Below are 24,558 nucleotides of genomic sequence, written 5' to 3' on the forward strand. Positions count from 1 at the left end.
TGACCGTCCCGCCCCTTGGAAAACAGACCGCCGTGTCATCTAGTCCTCCTCTCCGCTTACTCAGACTCGCAATTCCGCAGATGGGCCCAGTAACAAATTAGAACCTATTCCGGGTTTAACTGAGATATACTGCATTATCCACACAAGTTAAATAAAAACGATTACCTCACCTTTAATTGTATTTAATTTGAGATTATACAGGAAATTATTTAGTTAATAATTACTTGTTAGTATGAACTTTGCACTTTATTATGTTTATGCTATATTGTAATGAAGGAAGCATCACCGTCTGGTCACAGGGGACCTGCACACTCTGAATGGGATGGCTGCCCAACACAAGGGCAACCAAACAGTGGAACTGCATGCCTTTGGACTGTGGGGGGAAACCCACATGACTCAGGGAGAACCTGAGTGTGTGTGCAGTGCAGGGTCACAGCCCCATTCCTGTAGGTGGGAGGCAGCACTGTTACCCACAGGGCCACTGTGCCACTCAGCAACAAGCAATTACAATTCCAAAGATGACAGTCCTATCAGTCATTCATAATATTTGACATCACCCATGTAATCCAAGCCCTTTTACATAACTGCTAAAAGAAACCATTTGTTATAGCAAGTTGTGTGTTGTCCTTAAACTGCCATATTATTTAGAAAAGAAACCAAGTTTTAACGCTAAAACTTAAATTTATTGCTGAATAAGATGCTCAGACTGCAGAAACACTTAATGGAGAAACACACTACAATTCCAGAGCAAACTGAATGCAATGGCATCCAGTTCCCTCACAGAAAGAAGGTCTACCCTGTTGACAGAATACCAGGTTCAGAAAGCAGCCCAGCTCTGAACAATACGATTGCTTCCCCTTCAGTGGCTTTTTGTGGCACGGGAGGGGCTGGCCAGGTCACTCGGTGGTTTAGGGTGGTGTAAATCTCCATCAGGAGGCTGGAGTTTCACATCACATTTTGAAAGGGATTGACTGTTCAATGGCAACCGAAACATGGGAAACAAGCCTGTGGGAGAGCGTGAATGCAGGGAAATCACTCTTTTCTCAAGACAGCGATGCGAGCTAACCCAGCCACTGACAGGGGGCACGCCTGAACACACACTGCCTACTGCAAGCAACATTTCCACCTCCTCTGTATAATGACAGGCTTTCGGGAATCAATTATTGTCCAGTTAGAGGGTACAGAGATGAAGACCAGATGGTTAACGATGACTGCAGTGTGTTTGGTGATGATACTGTCATAGTTGACACTATGAAGGATTACAGCAGTGGAAATGATAATGATAATGCTAAATGACCTTAACAAAGAGAGGGTTCACGCCATAGGTTAGTCAACCAAGCATCCAAAATACCATTGATTGTGGAGTATTATAAATTAGGCTTACATAGATTATTAATGGCATGTGTTTAAGAGACACGTGTCTTATTAAGGAATAAAGCAGAAGGTGTGTGATTTGAAGGTTGCTGGTTCGAATCCCGCGGCAGGCAGAGTAATATTCCTGTGGGGCCCCAGAGCAAGACCCTTAAGCCCAGCTGCTGCAGACTGGCTGAGCCTGTTTTCTCACGTGAACATTGCTTTGGATTGAGGCACCTGGTAAATAAATCTAATTAATGGAAGGAGAACTTGCAGTGTGCAACCAAACAGCTGAACATGTAAACTGAAGGCGGAATACAAGCAAACAGGGACAGGACCCTGTGATTGGCCAGGCTGTGGGCCTCAAACAAAGCTCTATTGTACAGTAGGGACAAAGGGAGCCATCAATCACCAACGGGGCCACAATCCATGACAAGAGAGAGCTGGCATCTGACTTGCAAGAGAAACAGTACAAAGGCATTTCAGGGGCCCATGGCTGCATTTCAACATCCATGAGGGTCCAGGGTGTTGATGGGGGGGCGGGTTGAGCTCTCACTCCGCACTTGTATAAAGAATGCAGACTTCAAGGAGGAATCGAGGTATCCCCAGGGGCCAAGGAAGGAAATGTTTCCCTGCAAACATTTGAGTGAAAAGCTGCAGTTCTAAGTCACTATATTATTTTCTCACAGGTACAGGCAGCATACTGGATAAAGGCAGGAAGCTATAGAGCTGAAACCCCAAGAAGGTGTGTGTCCGACAGACTAGCAATCAGCTGACTAACAAAGCGGTGATGTGAGAGCATCAAACGACATTTATCGCTTGTTGGGTTGAGAACGGACTGTTTTGCTTATTCCTAACATTTATAAAGGAATGTTATCTAGTATCCCGTTAGTTTGATTACGAGCATCATAACTAACCTTGTAAAAATGTGGGCGATATACCTACAGTAACTCCCAGGTGAAGGCAACTCCTCATCATTGATTGTACAATCATTGTTACACCAAATCCGGGTCTCAAGCAAAGAAACAGAGCATTTCAGATTTTTCAGATTTCATAATTTATTAAGAGGACATTTGACACCGATGTTCATAAATATACTCTAAACGGATATAGGCACACTGTTTGGCACATTGCAAGGTAATGGTCACACGAGAAGTCTACAACGCTCACAACGCAGACAGTCTACAACGCTCAAGGACAGTCACTATATCCATACACCAGACATTATTAGCATTCTTATTCTTACTACTGATTTTTCCTCACACAGTTTATAGATCCATTTGCATGACATACCTTCTATGGCACATAAGTAAAGACACGACACTTTTGACACCCACCTTAGGCAGTAAAACTGAACAGTCAACAGGAGTCTACATTCGACAATCAAGAAAATAACAGCAGATACTGCTCAAGCGACAGTTGCTAGGTGCTTGGAAGGTCACCCACTGAAGCTGCGGAAATGTTTGTCTTTGAGGTCAGCTGACAGGTCAGACACTAACTTGACTTCAGTTTACGTACACGCCACACTAGCAAAGCATCATGGGAATTTGGGCATTATAAGAGAATGCTACAGAATGGGCACTTGGGAAAACATTGTTTTTGATCTCCCCCCCCCGCCATGAAAAACCTGGTCCTATAGTGTTGCTGTCTAACAGCTCATAATGCCTCCTTGCCACCTACTGGACAGTAACATGGTGGTTGTGGCCAGGTGGGGGCGGGGTGGGAGGGTATAGGAGGCTAGCACAGCTGAGGATTAGGGGTAATTATGAGCTGAGAAACAAATCAAGCTTCGCAGCTTGAACTTGCTGCAGGAATAACCTTATCAGTATCAGTCCATTGTTCCCACATTGTTACAGCTTCATTGCAGACCCCATACTTGGAATGTACGGCTAGCTGTGACATGCCTTTCTAACAGGGATTAGAGCAGATCGATCCATCATCAGCAGGTAATACGAGCAGTCGCAGAGGCTCAGTGCTCAAACGCAGGTACATGCAGCAACATCAGTCACCCAGAAAGTGAGGGTGTTACCTCTCAGCTGCTACACAACGTTCCGGTAACTGTGACATTACTGCAATATTGCTGGAACCTTATATATAAATATATAATTCTTGTATGGGTTCAGTACCCCAGCATCACGGAAATGAACTTTCACCAACAGGAAGAAATTTTATTGTCATATTTTTCACCAAGTTTTCTGAAAGTGGTACTTTTTCTTTTACACAAAAATGGGCACTAAAACGAGTTATTACATTAGTCAAGGAAAAAATCTCCATTTGACGTATTCATTAGTTATGAATGATGTCACAAACCGATTTAAGTAATAGTACTTTTTGTTACTCACACACATATGTATTTATTCACTATATACTTTATATATATATATATATGTATATGTGTGTGTGTGTGTATATATATATATATATATATATATATATATATATACATACACACACACACACATACACACAATTTGGTCGAATACAAAATGTGTTCCATTCCACTGAAAGTATGGTAATTGGAATTAAGACTGGGAATAGGCAGGACTCATTAACACAGAGAAATGGTGCGATCTTCATGTTAGGCAAGTTAAGATATTTGGAGGAGCACAGAGGTAGAACGAGACTGAAGGATATACATTATTTTCATAAAAATAAATAATATCTATCAATCCAGATATGAGGCACATCTGTAAAGCTAAAGATGCTCCGATAAAGACAAACGAAAAGGCATGATGTGACGTTTTTGGTGTTTCAGTAAAAGCATAAAAAATTAAGGTAATGGGTGTTCAAAGTCTTATTTTTTCTTTTGGCCTTAAGCCAACAGTGGATATTACACTGGAGCTACTGGGGGCCATCAGGATAATTATAATGCATCATGTAGTCAGTCCTGTGCACAAAACTAAATGACAGGTAAGGAATATTTTACTTTTTCTTTTTGGCTCTGTTCTCACAATCATTAAAATTCACAGCGGTAGCTAAATTCCACCTGCTGCCAGTGAACTGCAGCTTAACCTCACATGTAAAGTTGCAAATGTTTCCGAAGGAGAGCTAAAATCATTCCAGTACAATAAATACACAAAGTAACAGCAAAGATGAGCGAGACATCGTTTGCTTCTTCCGATGCTCATTAGCAGGATTAGCATTTTGAACCAGACTTTGGTCCTGGCTATAATTCCAGGCCGGATGCGGAGGACATGACAGCCTAATCAGTTGACAGCCGCCTGCAGTTTGGCTTGAGGGCATTTTTAATTGGCAATTAATAAACCTCTCATGTGGTGCAGTGGTGAGTTTTAGACTTTAAAGTACAGCTTTACTGGACTGTCTTTTAACTTGTCTGTAACGTGTTCATTGTCCACTGAAAGTACCATTTACAGTTATCTTTGTTATGAGCCGCTTGGTAGAAATTATTTCAGGAACCTAAAAATTAAAAAAAAAATTCTAACCTTAGAACAGACTATTACACAGAATCTTGGTCACAAAATTAAATGAATCATTGGACCCACAGTTTAGTGATGACCACCAGTGCACAGACTGCGTCTCTGCCTTTGCTGGAGGAAACACTGCGACAGTAAATGCAGCAAAACTGCGACACCGTTCTATTTGACACAAGGTTCCACTTTAGAAGTGTCATCAAAATTAGGTACATTAGCTTTTTCCACGCTGAGTGTCTGTATGGCGCAGGCTGTCACCTCTGCCAACGGCATATGTAGTAATTAGTTGTTTTTAATCTGCCACACTGCTAGCGCCAGATGCCCCACCCAGGGCCCCCCGGGTGGGGTCAGCGGGGCTCCCCCTCACTCCGTCTTCCACACCTTGTTCAGCACCTTCACCACCTCCTCGTAGATGATAAACACGATGGCAACGTCAAGGCACACGCGACCTAGGCGGGGAATTGTCCCCTTGTAGAAGCTATGGGGGACAGGAAAAGGCATCGTTTGGGGGCCGGGAACACAATCACACTGTGACTGACACAACAACGAATCGTTAAAATATAACAGAACACAACATCAGGGATGAGCCCCTTCAACCTTCTGAATGGATACAGTGAAGATGTTAATAGACTCTGCCAGAGTTTGTCAGACAAACATATAAAACGACACGACAATTACGAAAAAGGCAATTTAGGTGAGCTTAATCAAATAAGTCACATGTTAAGAGTATATATAATTAAGAAATATGTTAATTACAGCCCAGATTCACCCTAGAGTAGCTCTATATCCGAGCTGATTACAGTTCTTTATCCCTGTACCGAAGTAAGAATCTCTTTGCGCAGAAGCCTGTCTGTCTGCAACCCAGAGAGAGGCTCCCCCAAAGACCCCCTCCCCACTTACGCAGCTGGGCCTTCATGCCTCATGATCTTCACAGCACAATCCACAGTGCTTTTATACTTGTGGGCTTCTAGACCCTGCGCAGAGAAGAAGCCATGTCAGGTATTTTCTTGAGCTCACAACCAAGCTTAAGAAACGTCTAACGTAAGTAAAATTCAAGCGCCGCCCATTTCTGTTGCCAATCAAAAAGTCTGCACATTGAACAGGTCAGAATTAAACCGCTTGAATATTTAGAAACACACACTCAGATTCCCCTTTTGTATACTGTGATTGGACAGTGTTTTGAGCTCAAAACAGGCTGGTAGGATCTCTTACCTGCATCCTGGTTTTGATGACGTCCAAGGGGGTGTTGCCAAAAACACTGGCAGCCCCGGCAATAGCGCCGAATGCCCCTGTCACAACTGGGTTGATGGCCTTGTTGGGGTTATCACCTAGGCAACAGGAGATCAGGGAGTTACATGCATAAACAAAGCAGGGTAACAATCTACTGCAGCAGGTACCACAACGGCATCTCCGATATTGAGCAGGGCTTTACCGGGGATGTATGGAAATTAAACCCAAAACATTTTCCCACAAATAGGCTTTAATATAATTCAAACCCTTTTGCCTCAGCTGATTATCTTAAGTGTGCCTGATCTACTATACAAATTGCATCTTTGGATAATCTGTTGGCAAACAGGTGATTAGAGGGAGCATGTAATTTCAGTGGTAACGATGCAGTGCTGCTCTCGATCAGTAACGCATATTCCGCGCTTGGCTCATAATTAGCATTTAGATAAACCAAGGATCAAGCACAGGACAGCACTGCCAGTCCAGATAATGTAATGTTCTTGGCATATAAAGCAGACTAGCATGCCAAACAAAGTACACAGATTGATTTAACCCAGAAAAGCATCATCACTTTATCATCATTGAAATGCTCGCAGATTCAGTCAGCATATAGGTTTCAGACCATAATGTCTTACTTCACCTGTGTTAAACACTAACATTGTCATTAGTCCACAGCACTATACAGAGACACTAACCTTTGTACCAGTTTTTCAAAGAGGTCATAACAAAAAAGCGAATCGCCTGATTGGATCCCTGTTTCAACACTGTTGCTGTGAGGCCCTGATAAGTTCCCCGGAGGCCTGGAAAAGAGCATCCACAGCCAATCAGACGCACAGATACGAGGCACCTAAACCATCCTGCTTGACTTACTGGAATATCAAATATAAAACAGCAAAAAAGAGTTTTGTAAAAAAGACTTGATTAATTAAAAGGAAAAGGAATAAAGGGTTACCAGGTTTGCTATCAGTTTGAAATAGTTTTAAGTTACACAGCAGGCTATTATGTGCATATTGTTTGCATTTAGTCATTATGTTCATTTAGTATTTAAGTGTCTGACTTGTTTTTAGTACCTGTCTTCTAGAGATGAATTTAGGCATATTTTGTAATTTGCAAATTGTAATTTTGATCCACGCGCAATGGGTTTCCTGCACTACTCCAAATAGACAGCAGATGGCGGTACCTGCACGGTAAATGTTACTTACCTTGAGTTCTGACGATTTCTCTCACCCCATGGAAAAATCCTCTATACTTAGGATTAGCAGAGGTTTGATCATGTATAAATTTAACCTGAAACCCATAAGGTTACACACATTATTAGATTAATAATAAATTCCACATGATTTAACTTAAATATATGACACTGACCTACTAGTTAGAAAGCCAGTTGCTCGGCACATTCCTGATTAAATGTGCTTATTTTGAAATATCAAAATAGCTTTAAAAAGAATCTGAGTATATTTGATGCCGAATATAGATTCTAAATCTGAAAATACACACACACGCACACACATGCACATATATGTATATGCCCACAAACTTTACACGGAAAATTTTCATGCTCCTATCTCTGTACGGAAGACTTCTCTAAAAGTGCATGACAAAGCAAAAGGCTGGGCCTAAATGTCCTGTTTATCCCAGCAAGAGGCAGTTTAGGGCCAGTGAAACCTCGAATAAGAAGATACTCATTTTCAGGTGTAAATTCTGGCCTACAGACGCCTTTTATCTGTAGCAAGGGCTACATGATTGATTATTTTACATCGCAATCTCGATTCATAGTTGAATGTTGCCCAGCCTGTCCGCGTGCATTAACAGAATGACATTACACTGTTTTTCATTCAACGCAAAATGAAAGATTATGATAATAATAATTCATACACATGTTGCAGGCCGGTTCTATGACACCTCCTATAAATGGCACATAAGCCAATGAAATCCCTCATTCTCCACTACGGAAAATGGCTGCTTTTTCAATGCAATCATTTCCAACATTTTACAGCTGTGTCTATAGCTCTTGTGCTACTAACAATATTGATAAAGTTTAAATATTATTTGACAATATCAGTATGTTTACCGATATATCATGCATCTCTGGATATCGTTTGTCTCATATTTAAAAAGACAATTTGTAATGAAAAATTATATCATTATTAATACTATAACAAAAAAGGCAAGATACCAAGATTCCAAAATTGCTCAGGAATCATAAGAGAAAATCTCAATCTCATTTCCGAGTGAGAAAAAAAAAGTGATTAGTCTGTATCTGGAATCATGCAGCCCATGTCAGGACGCCTTTGGGCGCATGTGTCTGAGATTCCCGTGCACGTGTGATAAGCGTGCTCATCCAAGGCCAGTTCGGTCTTGCTTACCTTCACGGTCTCCATGGGACAGACCACCACCACGGCCTCAGCCACACCGGCCCCCAGCCCGCAAATCAGCCCCTGCGTGCTGTCCAGTTTCCCCGCTTCGTCTCGCATCTGGTTGCTGAGAAACTCGAACATCCCGAACCTGGCGAGAAACAGCAGCCGTGGGTGACCCAAAGGGTTTTGGGACATTTCCAGCCATCAGGAATGACCCAAGACAAGGGCCACCTGCAGCTAGAAACAGGAAGAGCAGGAATTAGATGGATCCTGCCTTGCTTCAGCCTCTGGTTATTGCCTCAGTGTGTCATCTATCACTTTTTAATATGACATTGTTGCTACTGTGCTCCATTTTTCCTTAAAGACATCAGAGAGCAAGTCCTGGTGTCGCTTTGAATCTGCACCTGATGAATGGGTTTGATGGCAGGATCTCAGTACTTCTCACTAGGGTGAATAAATGTTATTCTCCACAAACCAAAAATAACTGAAGTCACAGCCCTGCTACAGGGTGTATCTCTGTATTCCTTCTCATGTGTGACTGTTTTCGCCAAATCAAAGCTGCATTTTCAACCAATAAATTAGCTTCCAGTGAACCAGGCAATTTCCTCTCAGCTACAGATTGAAGTCCCCAGCTACTTGCGACTCTTGCAGGCTCAGACTGATCCACGACTCGGCCCCAGACTCCCAGACCACAAACTAACCATATGACCTCATTTGACACATAATTACTTCTTTGCTGAAAATCATGAAATGAAAATGACAGACAGAAGTTACTTTTGGTGCTGCACCACATTCCTTGTGCGACTTTAAACTTTTAAAAGCAAAATCCTGGAGAAGAATGGCCTACAGAGCAGGAGAACACGCTGACAGAGCTATGAAAATGAGTTTTAAAAGAAAATCAAAATGGTGATAGAGGAACACTGAAAGTAACAAATAAAATGACAAAGGAATAAAGATAGTGGTCTTGTGGGGAAAAACAGCCTTTGCACCTGAGGGGTGACCAAGCAAGATTTCGGAGGTAGCTTGGTTAACTTAAGCCAGAACTTATGACTGTCCAATCAGAGTTTAGGTATGGAACATTCCTATTGGACAATCATCACTTTTAGCTTAAGTCAACCCAGCTAACTGAGAAATCCTGTTTCATGGAATACCCTCCAGTTGTCCCAGAGTACTTTTTTATACATTTTCATGTAAATAATCAGCAGACGCTTTTATTCATATAGTTAGGTGACGACAGTTTGGGGTTAAAGGCCAAGCTCTAAGGCCCAAAGGTGACATGATCACTCTTCTGGAAACAGAAACACACCCCAAGCCTACTGCGCTGCACACTAGCCCACTTAATTGGTATAGAAATGCCACTAGCTAACGACTAACGAGCGTGAGCTGTGCTGTGATGCGAGAGGCTCTCCCCACTCCTTGCCAGCCGCTACCCAGCTCTCCTCACATTCCTGCCGTTGCTTTGAAGAGTCTGAAACAGGAAGTAAAACGCTGACAACATCTATTTATAGCTCTGGCTGAATTATGGTGGCGACTGAAGCGAAGAGCAGTTGGTCTGGTCTTTAGGTACCGCATCTTGTTTGCCGCTTCTTGAGAGCCTCAGCGTACGCTGTCACTGCAGTACTGACAGTTATTGCTTTTTTTTCCTGCAACCAATTAGCATTCGGCATCTGTCGTCTGCCTCTGGGAACCTCGTGCTTTTATTCAGTTGACAGCTGTTTGTGGAGTCTCTCTCCACTGCACAGGATCATAAAATATGCCGAGCCTCCATCACGGCACTCAGACTGACACTTCTGGCCTGTAGATCTATGGAGATGAGATGAAGGGACACAAGATATAAATCAGGATTCATACTACGCCTTTTCTTCTGTTCCTCTCCATCACCGTGTAACACATTTTTACTCTTAAGCTTTTTCTCCTCCGACAGTACTTTCCGTTTTGTGTTCTCAAGCATCTCGATCTCCCAACTCCTTCTGGCATTCACGCAACAGGACCTTGATGTTGCAGATACAAAACTACATTACCCATGAGCCTCCGGGACACAATACTTCAGATGGAAGACCAAAGACTGACTTATGCGCCTCCACGAGACCGCTTTTCACTCTGACGAGAAATCTAGTCATGTTGTAATATCGCGAGATCTCGTGACACCCCATACTCAATGGTGATTTAATTGCATTCATATTGGCAATTTCACTACCCTGTATATAATGAATAACATCACTCAAAGACAAACAGCTTCATAATTCAGACCCTTAATGTACAAATTCCCCATTTCCTACCAGGCTGTCTAGTTATTAAAGCAGGGAGGATTTACAGATATGAAGTGTCTCTAAGCAGAAGATTAATTGGTGCCACCTGGTCAAGCAGCCATTAACAGCACTGCGAGGTGGCGAGTTATGGACTGAGCGACGTTTAGAGTGATGCAGCCATCTCCACCCTGACAGCTACGGGGCATCCCATAGTTACAGCTGGGAACTTGGCTGGTTTGAAGTGAGCAGCTCATCTGAATTGGCCTGGCTCACATGTAGATCTGACAGCAGAGCTACTGGTACAGTACAGCTCCATCCATCCATCCATCCATCTATCCATCTATCCATCCATCCATTCAAAGCACAGGGCACCAGGCAGGCTGCCAGGCCAGTCACAGAGCAGAAACGTACACACACACAGACATGCTATGGCAACAGACAAAAGCAGAAGATTCAAACTTCACAAAGATTCAGGGCAGGAGTCACCCCGAGACACCACACCACCGAGAGCAGCCAGTTACACAAACGCAAGGATGCTGAGCAATAATGGAGGTGAGCTCAGCTGGGAAAGCCAGTGGACTACTTTGGTTGGCACACTGCATACATCATTACTATACACAAAATGTTTATTTACTCCTGAGTGTGCAAATCAGCTGTACACAGCACCAAGCAATTTAGAAAAAAACACTTATGGAAAATCTATAAATAGGAAAATCAAGTTTTAAAAAAAAATAAATAAATAAAATCCATCCTGGGTACCAAAAGTGCCAACTTCCTTTGCAGCCAGCACATTCATTCTTCCCGTGCTTGGGCTAGATGCCAATTCTAGATGAGTAACAGTATCTAATCTAATAATATCTAATGAATGTCCCTCCATTAGAGCGCCCTCTACAAGGTCACCCTGCTCTATGGCTGCCCCAGCAGGCGTCCAATCAGCTAATGAGGGAAAGAGATCTCATCCAATCAGCCAAAGAGGGAGACGGAGGCACCAGGGCACCTCAGCCCCAGCACTTTGCCATGGCTTTCTTCAAGGAGGGCAGACCAGCTGGCAGGCCTCCTCCGATGCGGGGGTCATCGGGAAGCCAGCCTTATTTCTACCCTCACTGGCAACTGGGACAGGCTTTTATTTTATGGGAATCTGTCACTGGGTTATGGCTGTCCGTTTATATGGCTTCTGTGTAATGTGCTGTTGGACAGACTGTCGAGGAGGTTCTCTTCGCCTTGGAGAGATATTCATTAATCCTGAGAGAGAACATGCCTGAAGGACATGGAGGTGGGGCTTGGGGGGGGGATTGGCTGTCTGGGGCTGACTATCTGGGGAACATGGTGATAGCTTTGGGGGGTGGTGCATGGGATCTTTGCTGCCTTGCCCCTAACGGTCCTCTTTCACAGAGAGGTCCTTTATCGACTCCCCCCATGAAATAAATTCATTGATATGATAAGCGTATCTGAAGTGTTCTTCCACCGATGCTTAAGTGCTTTTTGTTAATGAAGAAGTTTCCACTGTGCAACACAGCACTCACGATATTAAGAGGAAGAGGGAAGCATTCAAGGCGCACCAGACATAAAACAAATCGGGCATACAGTGGACCAGCCGAGAGCTGCGGAGGACCTTCATGCTCCTCCCATCTCACAGGATTAACTCCACACCCTGATGTCACACTGGGCTTCTGATTGGCTGATGAGCCAGCTAATATCTCAGCATCAAACAGCACCTCCCCCAAGAGGTGCATGACGGCCTTGACTGACAGAATGGCGATTCTCATCTAGCTGTCATACATGTCCAAAAGCCACCCTGTCGTAAGGTCAAACAGAGAGGGACCTTGAGGATTTCTCTAGACTTGCACTGTCAGCTTCAGACGCCACTCTCCATAGATGCTACACGATGCAAATTACAGGAGAATTCTGCTCCGTGGGAATGACCTTAATACCAGGGCCATCACTGTCAGTAGGGAGGTTGAGGAGATGCGTCACACTTAGTGCACCTGTCTGCTCTGGAGCTCCAGGAATAGAGACTTTCAGCGACAATGAGAGCTTCTCTGCGATAGGCCAAGCACAAAGGTGTCTCTAATTGGCCACACGTCAAAGAAAAGCAGACAGCGGCTCCATGTAAAGGTAAGACGCCGTCTCACGACCAGCCATGAGAAATCACTGGATGCAGAAAGAAAGACAGAGATGAATTTAAGGAAGGCATAATAAAGTGAACCTCAAGTCTGCCTCGAGGACTCCTGAAACCAGGGAGAGATCATTTCGATTTTAACCAAAAACATTTGAGCCTGCTGGCCCCTCTGTTATCTGTGTTTGACCAGTAATTCATACTGAGACTTTACTGCCAGGCCAAGCTGCTACAAATGGCAGAGCAACCAATACCCAATCAGACCCAATCAGGAGGGCAGAGGTCACCCAATGGGCAGCTTCTTATATTATTTAAAAAATCCTAGATCTCAGTTACTTACCTACAGTCAGACTGACCCGCTCTCCACTCAGTGGTCCCACACAGTGTGCCTGATTCACCGTTATATATTTTACATCACATTTAGTTATTTCAGCAGAAGCTATTATCCAAAGTGGCGTACAATAACTGAGAAAACAGAGTCAGACAGCCACTGGGGCAATTAATGGTTAAAGCTCCAATGGTAACATCACTCTGCTGAACACGGGATATGAACTGGCAACCAAAGCCACACACTGTCCTGTGTCATACATGAGGCTATGATCTATCTGCTGGACACATGGAACATTCCAGGATATGCAGATTCCCTGCATTGCTGCTGAATTCAGCACAGAATAGCTGCTTAGTAAACTTTTATCCAAAGCAATAACCTGCAAGTCCGCCTGACATGTGGTCACCCTCAGCGATGACACCCCCCCCCCCCCCCAAACTGTTTGATCCACACCATTGGCGACCAGCATTTTCTAGCCACCTGAATAATATAGACCCTTATTGATTAGACAGCTCCCATCAAGGAACAATGAATCCGTTTCCCCAGCAGGGGGCCTTCGAACACAGGCAAAAATTGAAACCCGGTTCAAACAAGGCAGAATCTTTTTACTGAATCAATCCGGTTTACCGTCTTGCTCAAGGGTATCATCTGTGATCTGCTTCTGGTACTTGAACAGGCGGCATCCTTCAGTTCACAAGCTCACATCCTTAACCACCATGACACTGTATGCAGTAACAGAATCACAGAAGAACCTGCAGACATTGGAGCATAAGAGGAGTAAGAGCGGCAGGTACCTGACAGCAGCCTTGGGAATGGAGCCATAGAGCAGCGAGCTGAGGCCTCTGTACAGCCCCTTAACGCCATGGCCCTGAACCGTTTGCTTCACACAGTCCCCTGCAGGAGAGAGCCAGTACTGCGTTAGAATCCATAGCGGTTACAGGCAGCGCTGCTTAAGGAAAGAGGTGAGCTGCATAAGGAGGATACCTCTCCCCCATCTTAAGTATCATAGATAACTGTATGTGCAAACCTTTGAAACCATATTAACTTTCCCTAGAGTCTCACTCTGAATTACCTTCACCTCTTCTCCGTGTTTAATATTTATGCAATCCCACTTTTACGGACACACTGGTGTGTAACTGTTCGGCATGTGCAGCGTAATTAGCGCAAGCAGCAGCTGTCTCATTAAAAGCCGAGGTAAAGTCCCAGAGAGACGCAGAGTTTGTTTACAGCCACTGATCACTACCCTTCCTCTGCTTCCGCAGTGAAGCACTTTGTGGTTTTGGGACAGAGATTCAGCAGCAGCTAATGTTTGCCAATCAGGTCACATGACTCACAGAGAGGGTCAAAGCACGTCCAGTTTAGACAACTGAACCGTCGGCTGATCAAAGAGGATGAACGACGCAGGGAGGGGCTGCAGGAGATCAGGTTAGCAAGCTCTGCCTGGGGTGCGCTAATGAGGATTATTTGTTAGCGTGCGAATAAAATGCGCTGCAGACAAACACCTGAGTTTCAAACTCCTAGAGTTGGGGGCCACAAATAAAGACCTTTACCACCTTTACATAGCACTCTGGGGAGCGCTGAAAAATCAAGGATATGCTGAATAACTTCACCACTCCTACAAAGTACATATTTAATCACATGACAGTACTGACTCAGATCACATTTCAAAAAGAAAATAACGCATATCTGCCAGGTACAGTGAAGGACTAACCTTTGGTTAATCACTAGGGCACCTGCTGGCCTGACACAGTCTAGCTGGTACTTCTTCTGTTAATTGGCAACAAAAAGAGAATGTGGAGTCCTATCGGCAGCCATGAAGCTCACCCACCGATGCCCTTGTAGCGGGGAGGGTTGGCCTTCTCATCCAGCTGCAGCTGCGTCTTCACGTACTCTGTAGGGAAGGTGATGCAGATCTCGATGCCTCCAGCGATTCCACCTGCAAAAGCAAGGAGCACTTTCCAGTTACTGCCTCCCTGTGATGATGCCACACAAATGCGGGGGGCATTTCCCAGTTACTGCCCCTTCTGTGGTAATGCCACACAAAAGCGGGGGGCATTTCCCAGTTACTGCCCCTTCTGTGGTAATGCCACACAAAAGCGGGGGGCATTTCCCAGTTACTGCCCCTCCTGTGGTGATGCCACACAAAAACAGGGGACATTTAAAAAGTTACTGCCCCCCTGTGATGATGCCACGCAAAAGCGGGGGGCATTTCCCAGTTACTGCCCCCCTGTGATGATGCCACGCAAAAGCAGGGGGCATTTCCCAATTACTGCCCCCCTGTGATGATGCCACGCAAAACTAGGAGACATTTCCCAATTACTGCCCCCACCCGTGATGAAGACACACAAAAACAGGGGACATTTAAAAAGTTACTGCCCCCCCCGTGGTGATGCCACAGAAAAGCAGGGCGGCATTTCCCAGTTACTGCCCCCCCATGATGATGGCACACAGATGTGCATATTGGACATATGAACTCAGCCACAGTGCTAACAAAGGCAGAAACTCAGCTAGCTTAGAATCCAAGCCTCCCTAGTGGACCAGACAGCTTTGAATCAGCACAAATGGGCCCAGAAGCACAACTTTGAACTAAATTATCTAGGGAGGAGTTAGAAGACTAACAGCAGAGCATTGATACACAGACATGGGAAAACTATGGAAGATTCAGAAAGACCAAAACAACAACAACAACAATAATGTAAACTGTTCCTGTGATTTTGAATTATTTAGTTAACCAGCTGAATGCTCCTGTTAATATATTTGTTTGTTTGTTTATACATGGATTTACACAAGTCAGAAAAAAACAACGTGGGATCAGACAGACCATCCTGTGTGTAATGAACATGCAGGGATACGTTATAGATTAGGCTGTGAGCTCTTCTAACCATCCAGAACAAACCTTGGCAGTAAATAGTTACCATAGTTAATAAGGAACTACTTTGCCTTAAACCTGATAAGTGTTGCAACTGGCATCCAAAGATTAAAATTCAGCTTCTAGCTTCAAGTGTAACTTTTGCACTCTTTGAAAAACAACTTGGGATATTAAAGATCCAAACAGAAATAAGGCTGACTATTGGCTTGTTCAGGAATCATGTGACCTGACTTTGCACTGGCCAATGGAGTTGGCCCTTCGGACAAAGGCTGTCTGTACGACTAATAGCTCGTTGGGTGGGTAATGGGCAGTTGGGTGGTCAAAGAATCAGTGACTGTGACTCAATAGGAAGCATTGACCAATACAAACTGAAGACCTTTGAGGTTGTTTGTGTAATGCAGTTTGTCAAATAACATCTGTATAATCTTCATTACCAAATATCTTTGGTTTCGCAAGGTTTACTTACAACAGGTTGAGTAAGACAAAACAACAAAATTCTGGGTTCTGACTAGTTCGTGAGTTGACATAATCAACCGTTTAAACTCCCATCACAGGCTCAGTTACATGATACCGTTAAAAATCTGTCTGTGAATAATAAACATCACCTTTTGCCCATACATGCATTTCAGCTGCTCTGTATACAACACAAGCTATTGTTTTTTTCCCTTAATAAAGATGGAAAAAGTCATTTTATACAAATACTCATGTAGACACAAACAATTTAGGACAGGGACACAAAATCCACAAGGAAAGAGCACAAACCCAGAAGAAGCGGCAGGATGATTAGCTCAGTGAATGCCTGTTACCCAGACACGCAATGCCAGAAAAAAACGTGCCCATTATGCGAAAACATGTGACTGAAGTATCATATTATCATGAACTACCAAATACTGTAAGTATCACGGCCTAAGACACAGAACAGTGATCATGCCGCATTACAAAACCCAACGAAAAGATGAAATGACCAAATTTTGCGTGTATCCGGTTTGACATGCCATGCAGGCTACAGATCATAGACACGTTCTGTTTTTTGATCGTCATTCATGTGGTTGGCAGACTTTGCATAATGCAGACACACATCTGATGCCTTTATACAGGCAAATACGTAACAGGGGAAATACGACTTAAGCTGAAACTTGAACCTGTAACATTCAGATCAGAAACTCCACAAATACAGCACCTACGACATGATATCAATGCAGACAGAGATAGTGACAGAGACAGTGACAGAGACAGTGACAGAGACAGTGACAGACAGACACAGAGATAGTGATAGACAGACACAGAGACAGTGACAGAGACAGACAGACACAGACACACAGAGACAGACAGACAGACACAGACACAGAGACAGACAGACAGACACAGAGACAGTGACAGAGATAGACAGACACAGAGACATAGACAGACAGACACAGGGACATAGACAGACAGACACAGGGACATAGACAGACAGACACAGGGACATAGACAGACAGACACAGAGACACAGACACAGTGACAGAGACACAGAGACAAACAGAGACAAACAGACAGAGACAGTGACAGACGACAGACAGACACAGAGACAGACAGACAGACACAGAGACAGACAGACAGACACAGAGACAGACAGACAGACACACAGAGACAGTGACAGAGATAGACAGACACAGAGACAGTGACAGACAGACACTGAGACATAGACAGACAGACACACAGAGAGACACACAGACAGACGGAGGCAGACAGAGGCAGACACAGTTCACTTCCTTTCAATCAATAGTCCTGTTGAAATAAACTAAAGTAGTAAGAGCAGGATTGATTTTCCCAACATAACCAGCCGCCCGCCTGCTCTCCCATTAAGACAACAGCCCATTAATCAAGTTCAGACCTGCTCTTTACACTTTGCAGTTCACCCAGGGTTCCTGACGTAAGCTCCTGGGAGAATCCCAACAAACCACCCATACGTAAGCATTTTAATTAAAGCTCTTCATTAGAGGGGTGAATCCAGGATAAATTCCAAAAAACGGTCAGTTATGGATACAGTAAACGAGTCAGCGATGTTAATTCATGCAGCATGAGTTATTTCTGGCTATTTACAAAAAATGCAGCCCAAACCTGATTTTAGATCTTTTTATCATGCTTCTACAATTGTTACTACAATTAAAAAAAATACTACAACCTAAACTAAGATGAACACTTACAAATTATTGCATCACCTCTGGGTAACACACACATCATGTGACGTTTTTGTTGGCGCACTGGGCTGTTTGAAATTAAATATTTCTTATTTATATAAATTAAAGCAAACTGTAACCCTGTTTAAACTTAATAAAAGCTTGCATGCTTAGTCACAGGCAGGGCCGCAATTCAAAAATGAAACATAAAAGTTAAAATGATAATATTGGCTATATAAGCAAAATTGTAAAATAAGCATAAAGTAGCTGAGGGTAACAGGCGGGGACAGTCCATTGTAGGGCTCACATTCACACAGGTTTGACAGGTATTCTGTGCAGCAGAGAAATTCCGGTCTCTCTGTCTACTCCCTGAGCTTCCCCCACCCCCCAGGGAAAGTTAACGTGCAGGAAGTCAAGGTCCACAACCAGACAAATAAAGGCAAGCATCTGCATTTTGGCAGCGAGCTCAAACTCTAAAGTTCGCTGCTTGTGCTGCCTTTGACTTGAGCGCGTAACTATCGAAAAGCTGAAAAGCCTTACAAACTGCAGGCGGGTCCGGAGCCAGCTACCAGGGCTACACCGACCCCCCCCCTCTCTGTTACACGAGTGCAATGCTACCTGGGGGGGGGGGGGGGGGGGGGGGGGGTGACCCACTATGAAGCAGCAGCATCAACACTGAGCTTTATATACAGCTCGTCCACAGACAGCAACGCTGACACGGGGATCCTGAGCTCTGAGAGGACGTGCAAATTTCTACTTTCTTTCTTGGTACTAAGAGTTTATGCTGTTCCCCAGGTTGTTTTAGCTATTTAACTGCCACCTCACTGGCTGTTTCCCACACAGTTAAGCACGGTCCCCAGGACGTGCCGGATCCCGACCCTCAGGGGGGGCAGATAATGAAAGCGCTCCTGCTTGTAGCCAGGCTTTATCTTCCAAAGGTAAAGCAGGCAGAGCAGGGAGCGGAAAAGCAGCAATTAGGTGAGAGCTGACCCTGGTCCAGGACCTCCAGGGAGAGAAACCTCATCCAAGCGGCACTCGCCAGCCAAAAGGGGTCAGGACTGCGAGCCCAGGGCTACGTGCGCCTCCTCGTTTTTAATCACGGCCAGGCTGTCCATTGAGTCCAGGGCTATGTGCGCCTCCTCGTTTTTAATCACGGCCAGGCTGTCCATTGAGTCCAGGGCTATGTGCGCCTCCTCGTCTTTAATCACGGCCAGGATGTTCATTGACCCCAGGGCTACGTGCGCCTCCTCCTCTTTAATCACTGCCAGGCTGTCCATTGAGCCCAGGGCTATGTGCGCCTCCTCCTCTTTAATCACTGCCAGGCTGTCCATTGAGCCCAGGGCTATGTGCGCCTCCTCCTCTTTAATCACCGCCAGGCTGTCCACGGAGCCCAGGGCTACGTGCGCCTCCTCGTCCTTAATCACCGTCAGGCTGTCCATTGAGCCCAGGGCTACGTGCGCCTCCTTGTCTTTAATCACCGTCAGGCTGTCCATTGAGCCCAGGGCTACGTGCGCCTCCTTGTCTTTAATCATGGCCAGGCTGTCCATTGAGCCCAGGGCTATGTGCGCCTCCTCCTCTTTAATCACCGCCAGGCTGTCCACGGAGCCCAGGGCTACGTGCGCCTCCTCGTTTTTAATCATGGCCAGGCTGTCCATTGAACCCAGGGCTATGTGCGCCTCCTCGTCTTTAATCACAGGCAGGCTGCACATCACCTCTCTCAAGCCACATTCAGCCTAAAGTGATACGCAAGGCTGTAATGTCATTCCTTAGGGCTGTAAAACACCCCTTTCGGAACAAGCTAGTCAGCAGCTGCATTGATTTTTGCCACGTCTGACCCGCAAGGCTGAATCCGTTACACACAGTCCAAGCGAGTCCAAGGAGCGACAGAGAAGCTGCCACCCATCTGAGGCTAAATAGCACCTGCCCACTCACTGACCAGTCTAAGCCAGGGATAGGCAATCTTATCCAGAAAGGGCTATTGGTTTTTGCTGCAACTCCCTAATTAGATTACTAATTAAAGGGCTGATTGGCTGAAGAGTCCTCACCCCTTGTTTGAACAGCTGACCTAAAGGTTACCCCAAAAACCTGCATACACACCGGTCCTTTGCAGATAAGATTGCCCACCCCCAAGTTGTTTATAATTGAGACATAAGCCATTAACCTTAAGTAAAAATGACAAATGTTCAATTACAACATGATATGAAGCTACAAAAATCAAAAGTGCCTTATCAACAGAGCATGCTGTATGAATTCGAATCATGCATTTGCACACAGATGTGAATGACAGTGCCCCCCACCAAGCAGCAGGCCAGAAGGGGATCCTGCTCAGCCCTATGAAGCATATGAAGAATCCAGGGCCTGTGGGTTCGGCCGACTGATTGAATGAGCTCCGTGATTAGAGACACCAAGTCACTGCCGGAACTTGCCTCCATTGTGCCGTTTACATCACTGACACACTGCCTCCATTGAGCAACATCTATTGTGCAAAGGCCGACTCTCTTTTCACTCAACTTTATCAGTGCGGTACACAGCCCCCAGGCCGACTGATTAAACAGTCACCCTGCCCCGATACATGCCGTGATGTGCATCCAGCAAATAACGTCACTGTTAGAGAGTAACGTCCCCTAACTGCGCAGAGTCACAACCAGCCTGCTGGAGCATCTTAAATGAAACTGACGTGGCCTTCTGATGCATCACCTCCTGGAGCGACTCCCATTCTAATGGCTGTCTGGCAATGGGCCCAGTTAATCTGGGCAGGAGGCAGTATGAGAGAGGGGGGGTCTGAGCTCAAGGTCTGTGCAGCGTGAAGCACCGTCTGCCTGGACTTTAGCACTCAGTTTATCTCAATGCTTCAATCACTCAGTGACCTGTAAGGGACAGAAAGGGCCAGGCCTGCTCACTCAGGCAGATTTAGGCCAGCATCTGAGTTTGAATCAGCTGAAATGCAATAAATTAACGGTGAAGATGGATTGGAGATTCCAGTTCATTTCAGTGTGAAGGAAGTGTGAAGAAAGTGCAAGGTTCACAAAATGTACACTTAAAAAAAAATACATAATGCAGCTCTATTTCCAACAGAAGTGTCAGAAGGTAGTGGAGCCATTCATGAATATTCGATCCCTCAGCCCTGATTGGCTGACAGGAGCCCAACCCAAATTGTGATTGGTCTATGAAAAGGCCACGGCTGGCATGGTGCAGGGCCCTGCAAAGAAGCAGGTCTTTCCGGCCTGGGGCTTCAGGATGGAAACAGTCCTACGCGCATCTACGCACTACGCAAGCAAACAGCACAAACTTATAAATCATGCATTTGCACATAACCGTGACACCGCAGCCCTGAAGCGTAATGTTTCAAACCCTGCCCCAGACTATTAAGACCGTCTCATTAAACTATTTCATAACACTGTAAGGGACAAAAACTAATTCCGAGGACAATAACTTAACACTCCTCTGACCAGCAGCCCAGTGTAGGGACGCAGCTGAACGTTAGGGCTGAAAGTGACCCTGATGTGACTGTCACGCTGTGGCCACTATGAAAGGGGAAAATGCACTAAGAGGCACTCTGTCACATCCGCCGTACGAGCAGTGACCTTTCCCCAGTGGGTTTCTTTGCTTCCAGTGGCAGCGTAAAAGCTGCCAAACAGGAAAGAGCGGCTAGAGCAGAATTAAAGTACTGTCTGCCTAGAATCCCAGCCTGAGGGTCGGGCAGTGAGGAATTTCAGGTTCAGCTGGCTGTGGAGAGCCGGCCTGCAAATCCCACTGTATTCCACTGATCTGCACTCACATACATCCTATGCATATCTATCTATACTTGTAGTTAACTACCTATATTACATATATAATGAATCACACAAAAATAACAAAAAATAAATATGATCTTTTAGGCGAATTTGCGGAGCTTAGATGACACTGTCACACATTAGTTTTGTCACTTTGGTCTTTCTGTAGAACTGACACTACACCCCTTAATCGGCTTCCATATATTTATCAGGGTGGGAGGGAATGAAACCAGTAGCAGAGCAACCATCACTTAAGTCAGGGCGCAACCGGTAATGTTCTGCCAATCACCCTCCCAGTAAACAACAGGCAGCAACGAGGGAGAAACAGCAAAACTGCATGCAGCACGCCGCATTCACGAAGACCTGCATTCCGCCCCCTGTTCCTCAGGAGGTTCTGCATTCCGGCCAAAACAACATGGTCATTGCCTGGTCATGTGGGTCACTAAACAGGTGTAAATCTTTGACCCACAGAAGAAAGCACGATGCACAATGGAACTGGCCACAGAATGGCTTCAGCTACCGCAGACACACACACACACACACACACACAGACGCAGAGAGAGAGGCAGGCTCTTGAGGACCTTCTTTGCCAGGTGAGCATGCCTCTGGAGAGCAAGAGACGTGTCCCAGAAACAGTCCATGCCCGGACCCATACTTGCCTCGACTCAGACGCTGTTTAATAACACTTTGAGACACCTGTCATTGAGGAACACGACATCAGTGCGATCGTTAGTGCAGAACACTTTATACATTCTTCTTGAGAAAAATCATCAGTCCTGGAATGGGGGAATGCTGTAAATCTAGAAAACTGCTCAGTGATCCTCGGAGCAACAAAACACTGTACTTAAATTTCACGACATCACCAAAGATTACGGTAACATATATATATATATATATATATATATATATATATATATATATATATATATATATATATATACACACATACAAAATATGTTCTCTCCATGTAATGTAGGTTTCCTCCCACACTCCAAAGAGATGCAGTTAGGCTAAGTGGTGTCTCCAAATTGCCCGCGGTGTATAATTATGAAAGGGACTGGCATCCCACCTAGGGTGTGGCCTGTGCTGCCTGGCATAAGCTCCAGCCCCCCCAGATAAGTTGTTAGATGATGCCAGGGAATGTATGTCATATTTCTTAAAGAGCTTAAGGAAAAATAAATAGCTACCTCGGTAAGTGTGGAAAAAAGATGTCTCAGATGAATGTCAATTTTATGAACATTATAGCACTTAGTTAAACTATACAAATGCATCCGTGAAAGAAATAAAAGGTTTAAAAATAAATTTCCTTAATGTTGTTTACCTTTGAGACTTCAACGATAAAAACCTGAACCTTGGTACTGGATCGACTAGCCGAACAAACTCTTCGACAGTTACAATGGATAGCAAACTCCGGTGTAACTCGGTGAAGTTCAGCCCCACGGTGAAAGTCATTATTAATGTAATAAGCGGAAGATCTTAAGAGCGTGTCTGACAGCGATCAGAAGGAGGGAAATAATGAACGATGTTTGCTGTTGGAAATGGCAGGCATAAACCTCGCATGCTAGAGAGGGGAGGTATAAACGCACGGGCGGCGGAGGCGGACGGCGATCGCGGCTGTCAGCGCGTTTCTGCTCGGCGACGGAGGAAAAAACAGCGGAAAAAATACAAACTTACCCGCTAAGATCGCTTTACCCGGATGAGTTAATTTTGCTTTCTCTCCCGGAGCGGCAGCCGCCAAACACTGCGGTCTGTGAAAGTGACTGACAAACACGGGATTCCCTGACATATCTGTAAACTAAACTTACAACTTATTACAACTAAGTAACATAAAAAATACGGTTCTTCTTGGTCAATGTGGCTTTTGAATTACTAGTTGGGGTAAAGAGCAGCGCGGACAGGTGGGAAGGCGACGGGAAATAAGCTAAATGAGCATAACGATGGCAGAGGAGCGCAAAAACACGGGAACCGTCTGCGATCCGGTTGTTTTCGCAACTCCTGACAGCGGCTCCGCTCGCCCCGCTGGACGCCCAGCGGCTCGGATGGGCGCTCCGGTTCCGGCCCCTTTCGAGGCGGAGCAGGGCGGAGCGTCACATCCTTAACAAAGAAGAATCTCACTTTAAGGTAGACTGACGCAATCCCTTAACAGCACAGTAGTGCTGGATGAAGAATTCGTATATATGTCGCCTAAAAAGAAAAATATATCGCGAATAATGTAATATTCCTTCCCCAGAGGCATAAATGCGTTTGAATGCTTTATGGATAATTCAATTTTGCAAGTTACGAAAAATATATATGGCGCTTAGACGTTCCACCTAATATGAGACCAGCTGTAATACCAAGTTGCACACCTTCAGTCATATGAATTGCATGTTAATCCGTACAGTCCGAAAATTCGGCATAAATCTGTCATATTTATTTATTGATTAGATTACCGTAACCTAAAGGTCTTGTTTCGTGATCCTTTCGCGATTCCCATTCCGTGACGAAAAAGAAATAAGCAAACAAATAAATATAAATAACAGACAAGCACAGCTATGCGATTTATTTTCTTACAGCTCTGGTAAATGAGTGTGCGATCCAGATATCAGTAAGATCGCAACGTTTGTTGGGGGGAAATAACCATGTGAGGGCTGTGTACAGGTTAGCGCAAAATGGAGGAGTGCGCTTTCTAACTTCATCCCCCGGAAATATTTAGC

The 24,558-nt window shown here is 44.8% G+C and overlaps 1 protein-coding gene across 2 annotated transcripts; it reads right to left on the reverse strand.

Moving 5' to 3' along the window:
• Positions 1–2,386: 2,386 nt before the first annotated feature.
• On the reverse strand, positions 2,387–23,908 carry si:dkey-178e17.1 (tricarboxylate transport protein B, mitochondrial). 2 transcript variants are annotated; one of them, XM_048996830.1, is made up of 9 exons: positions 23,537–23,908; positions 14,890–14,997; positions 13,856–13,955; positions 8,378–8,516; positions 7,214–7,298; positions 6,707–6,811; positions 5,997–6,112; positions 5,685–5,758; positions 2,387–5,262 (listed from the first exon to the last, which is right to left on the reverse strand). In XM_048996830.1, the coding sequence occupies exons 1-9, from the start codon at positions 23,646–23,648 to the stop codon at positions 5,148–5,150; spliced, it is 954 nt and encodes a 317-aa protein (XP_048852787.1). In that variant the 5' UTR covers positions 23,649–23,908; the 3' UTR covers positions 2,387–5,147. The 2 variants fall into 2 exon arrangements, with proteins under 2 accessions (XP_048852787.1, XP_048852792.1); XM_048996835.1 differs by lacking the exons at positions 14,890–14,997; positions 23,537–23,908 and adding an exon at positions 14,773–14,879.
• Between the last annotated feature and the right edge of the window lie 650 nt (positions 23,909–24,558).

Source organism: Brienomyrus brachyistius, chromosome 2, assembly GCF_023856365.1.
Source record: "Brienomyrus brachyistius isolate T26 chromosome 2, BBRACH_0.4, whole genome shotgun sequence".
NCBI lineage: Eukaryota > Metazoa > Chordata > Actinopteri > Osteoglossiformes > Mormyridae > Brienomyrus > Brienomyrus brachyistius.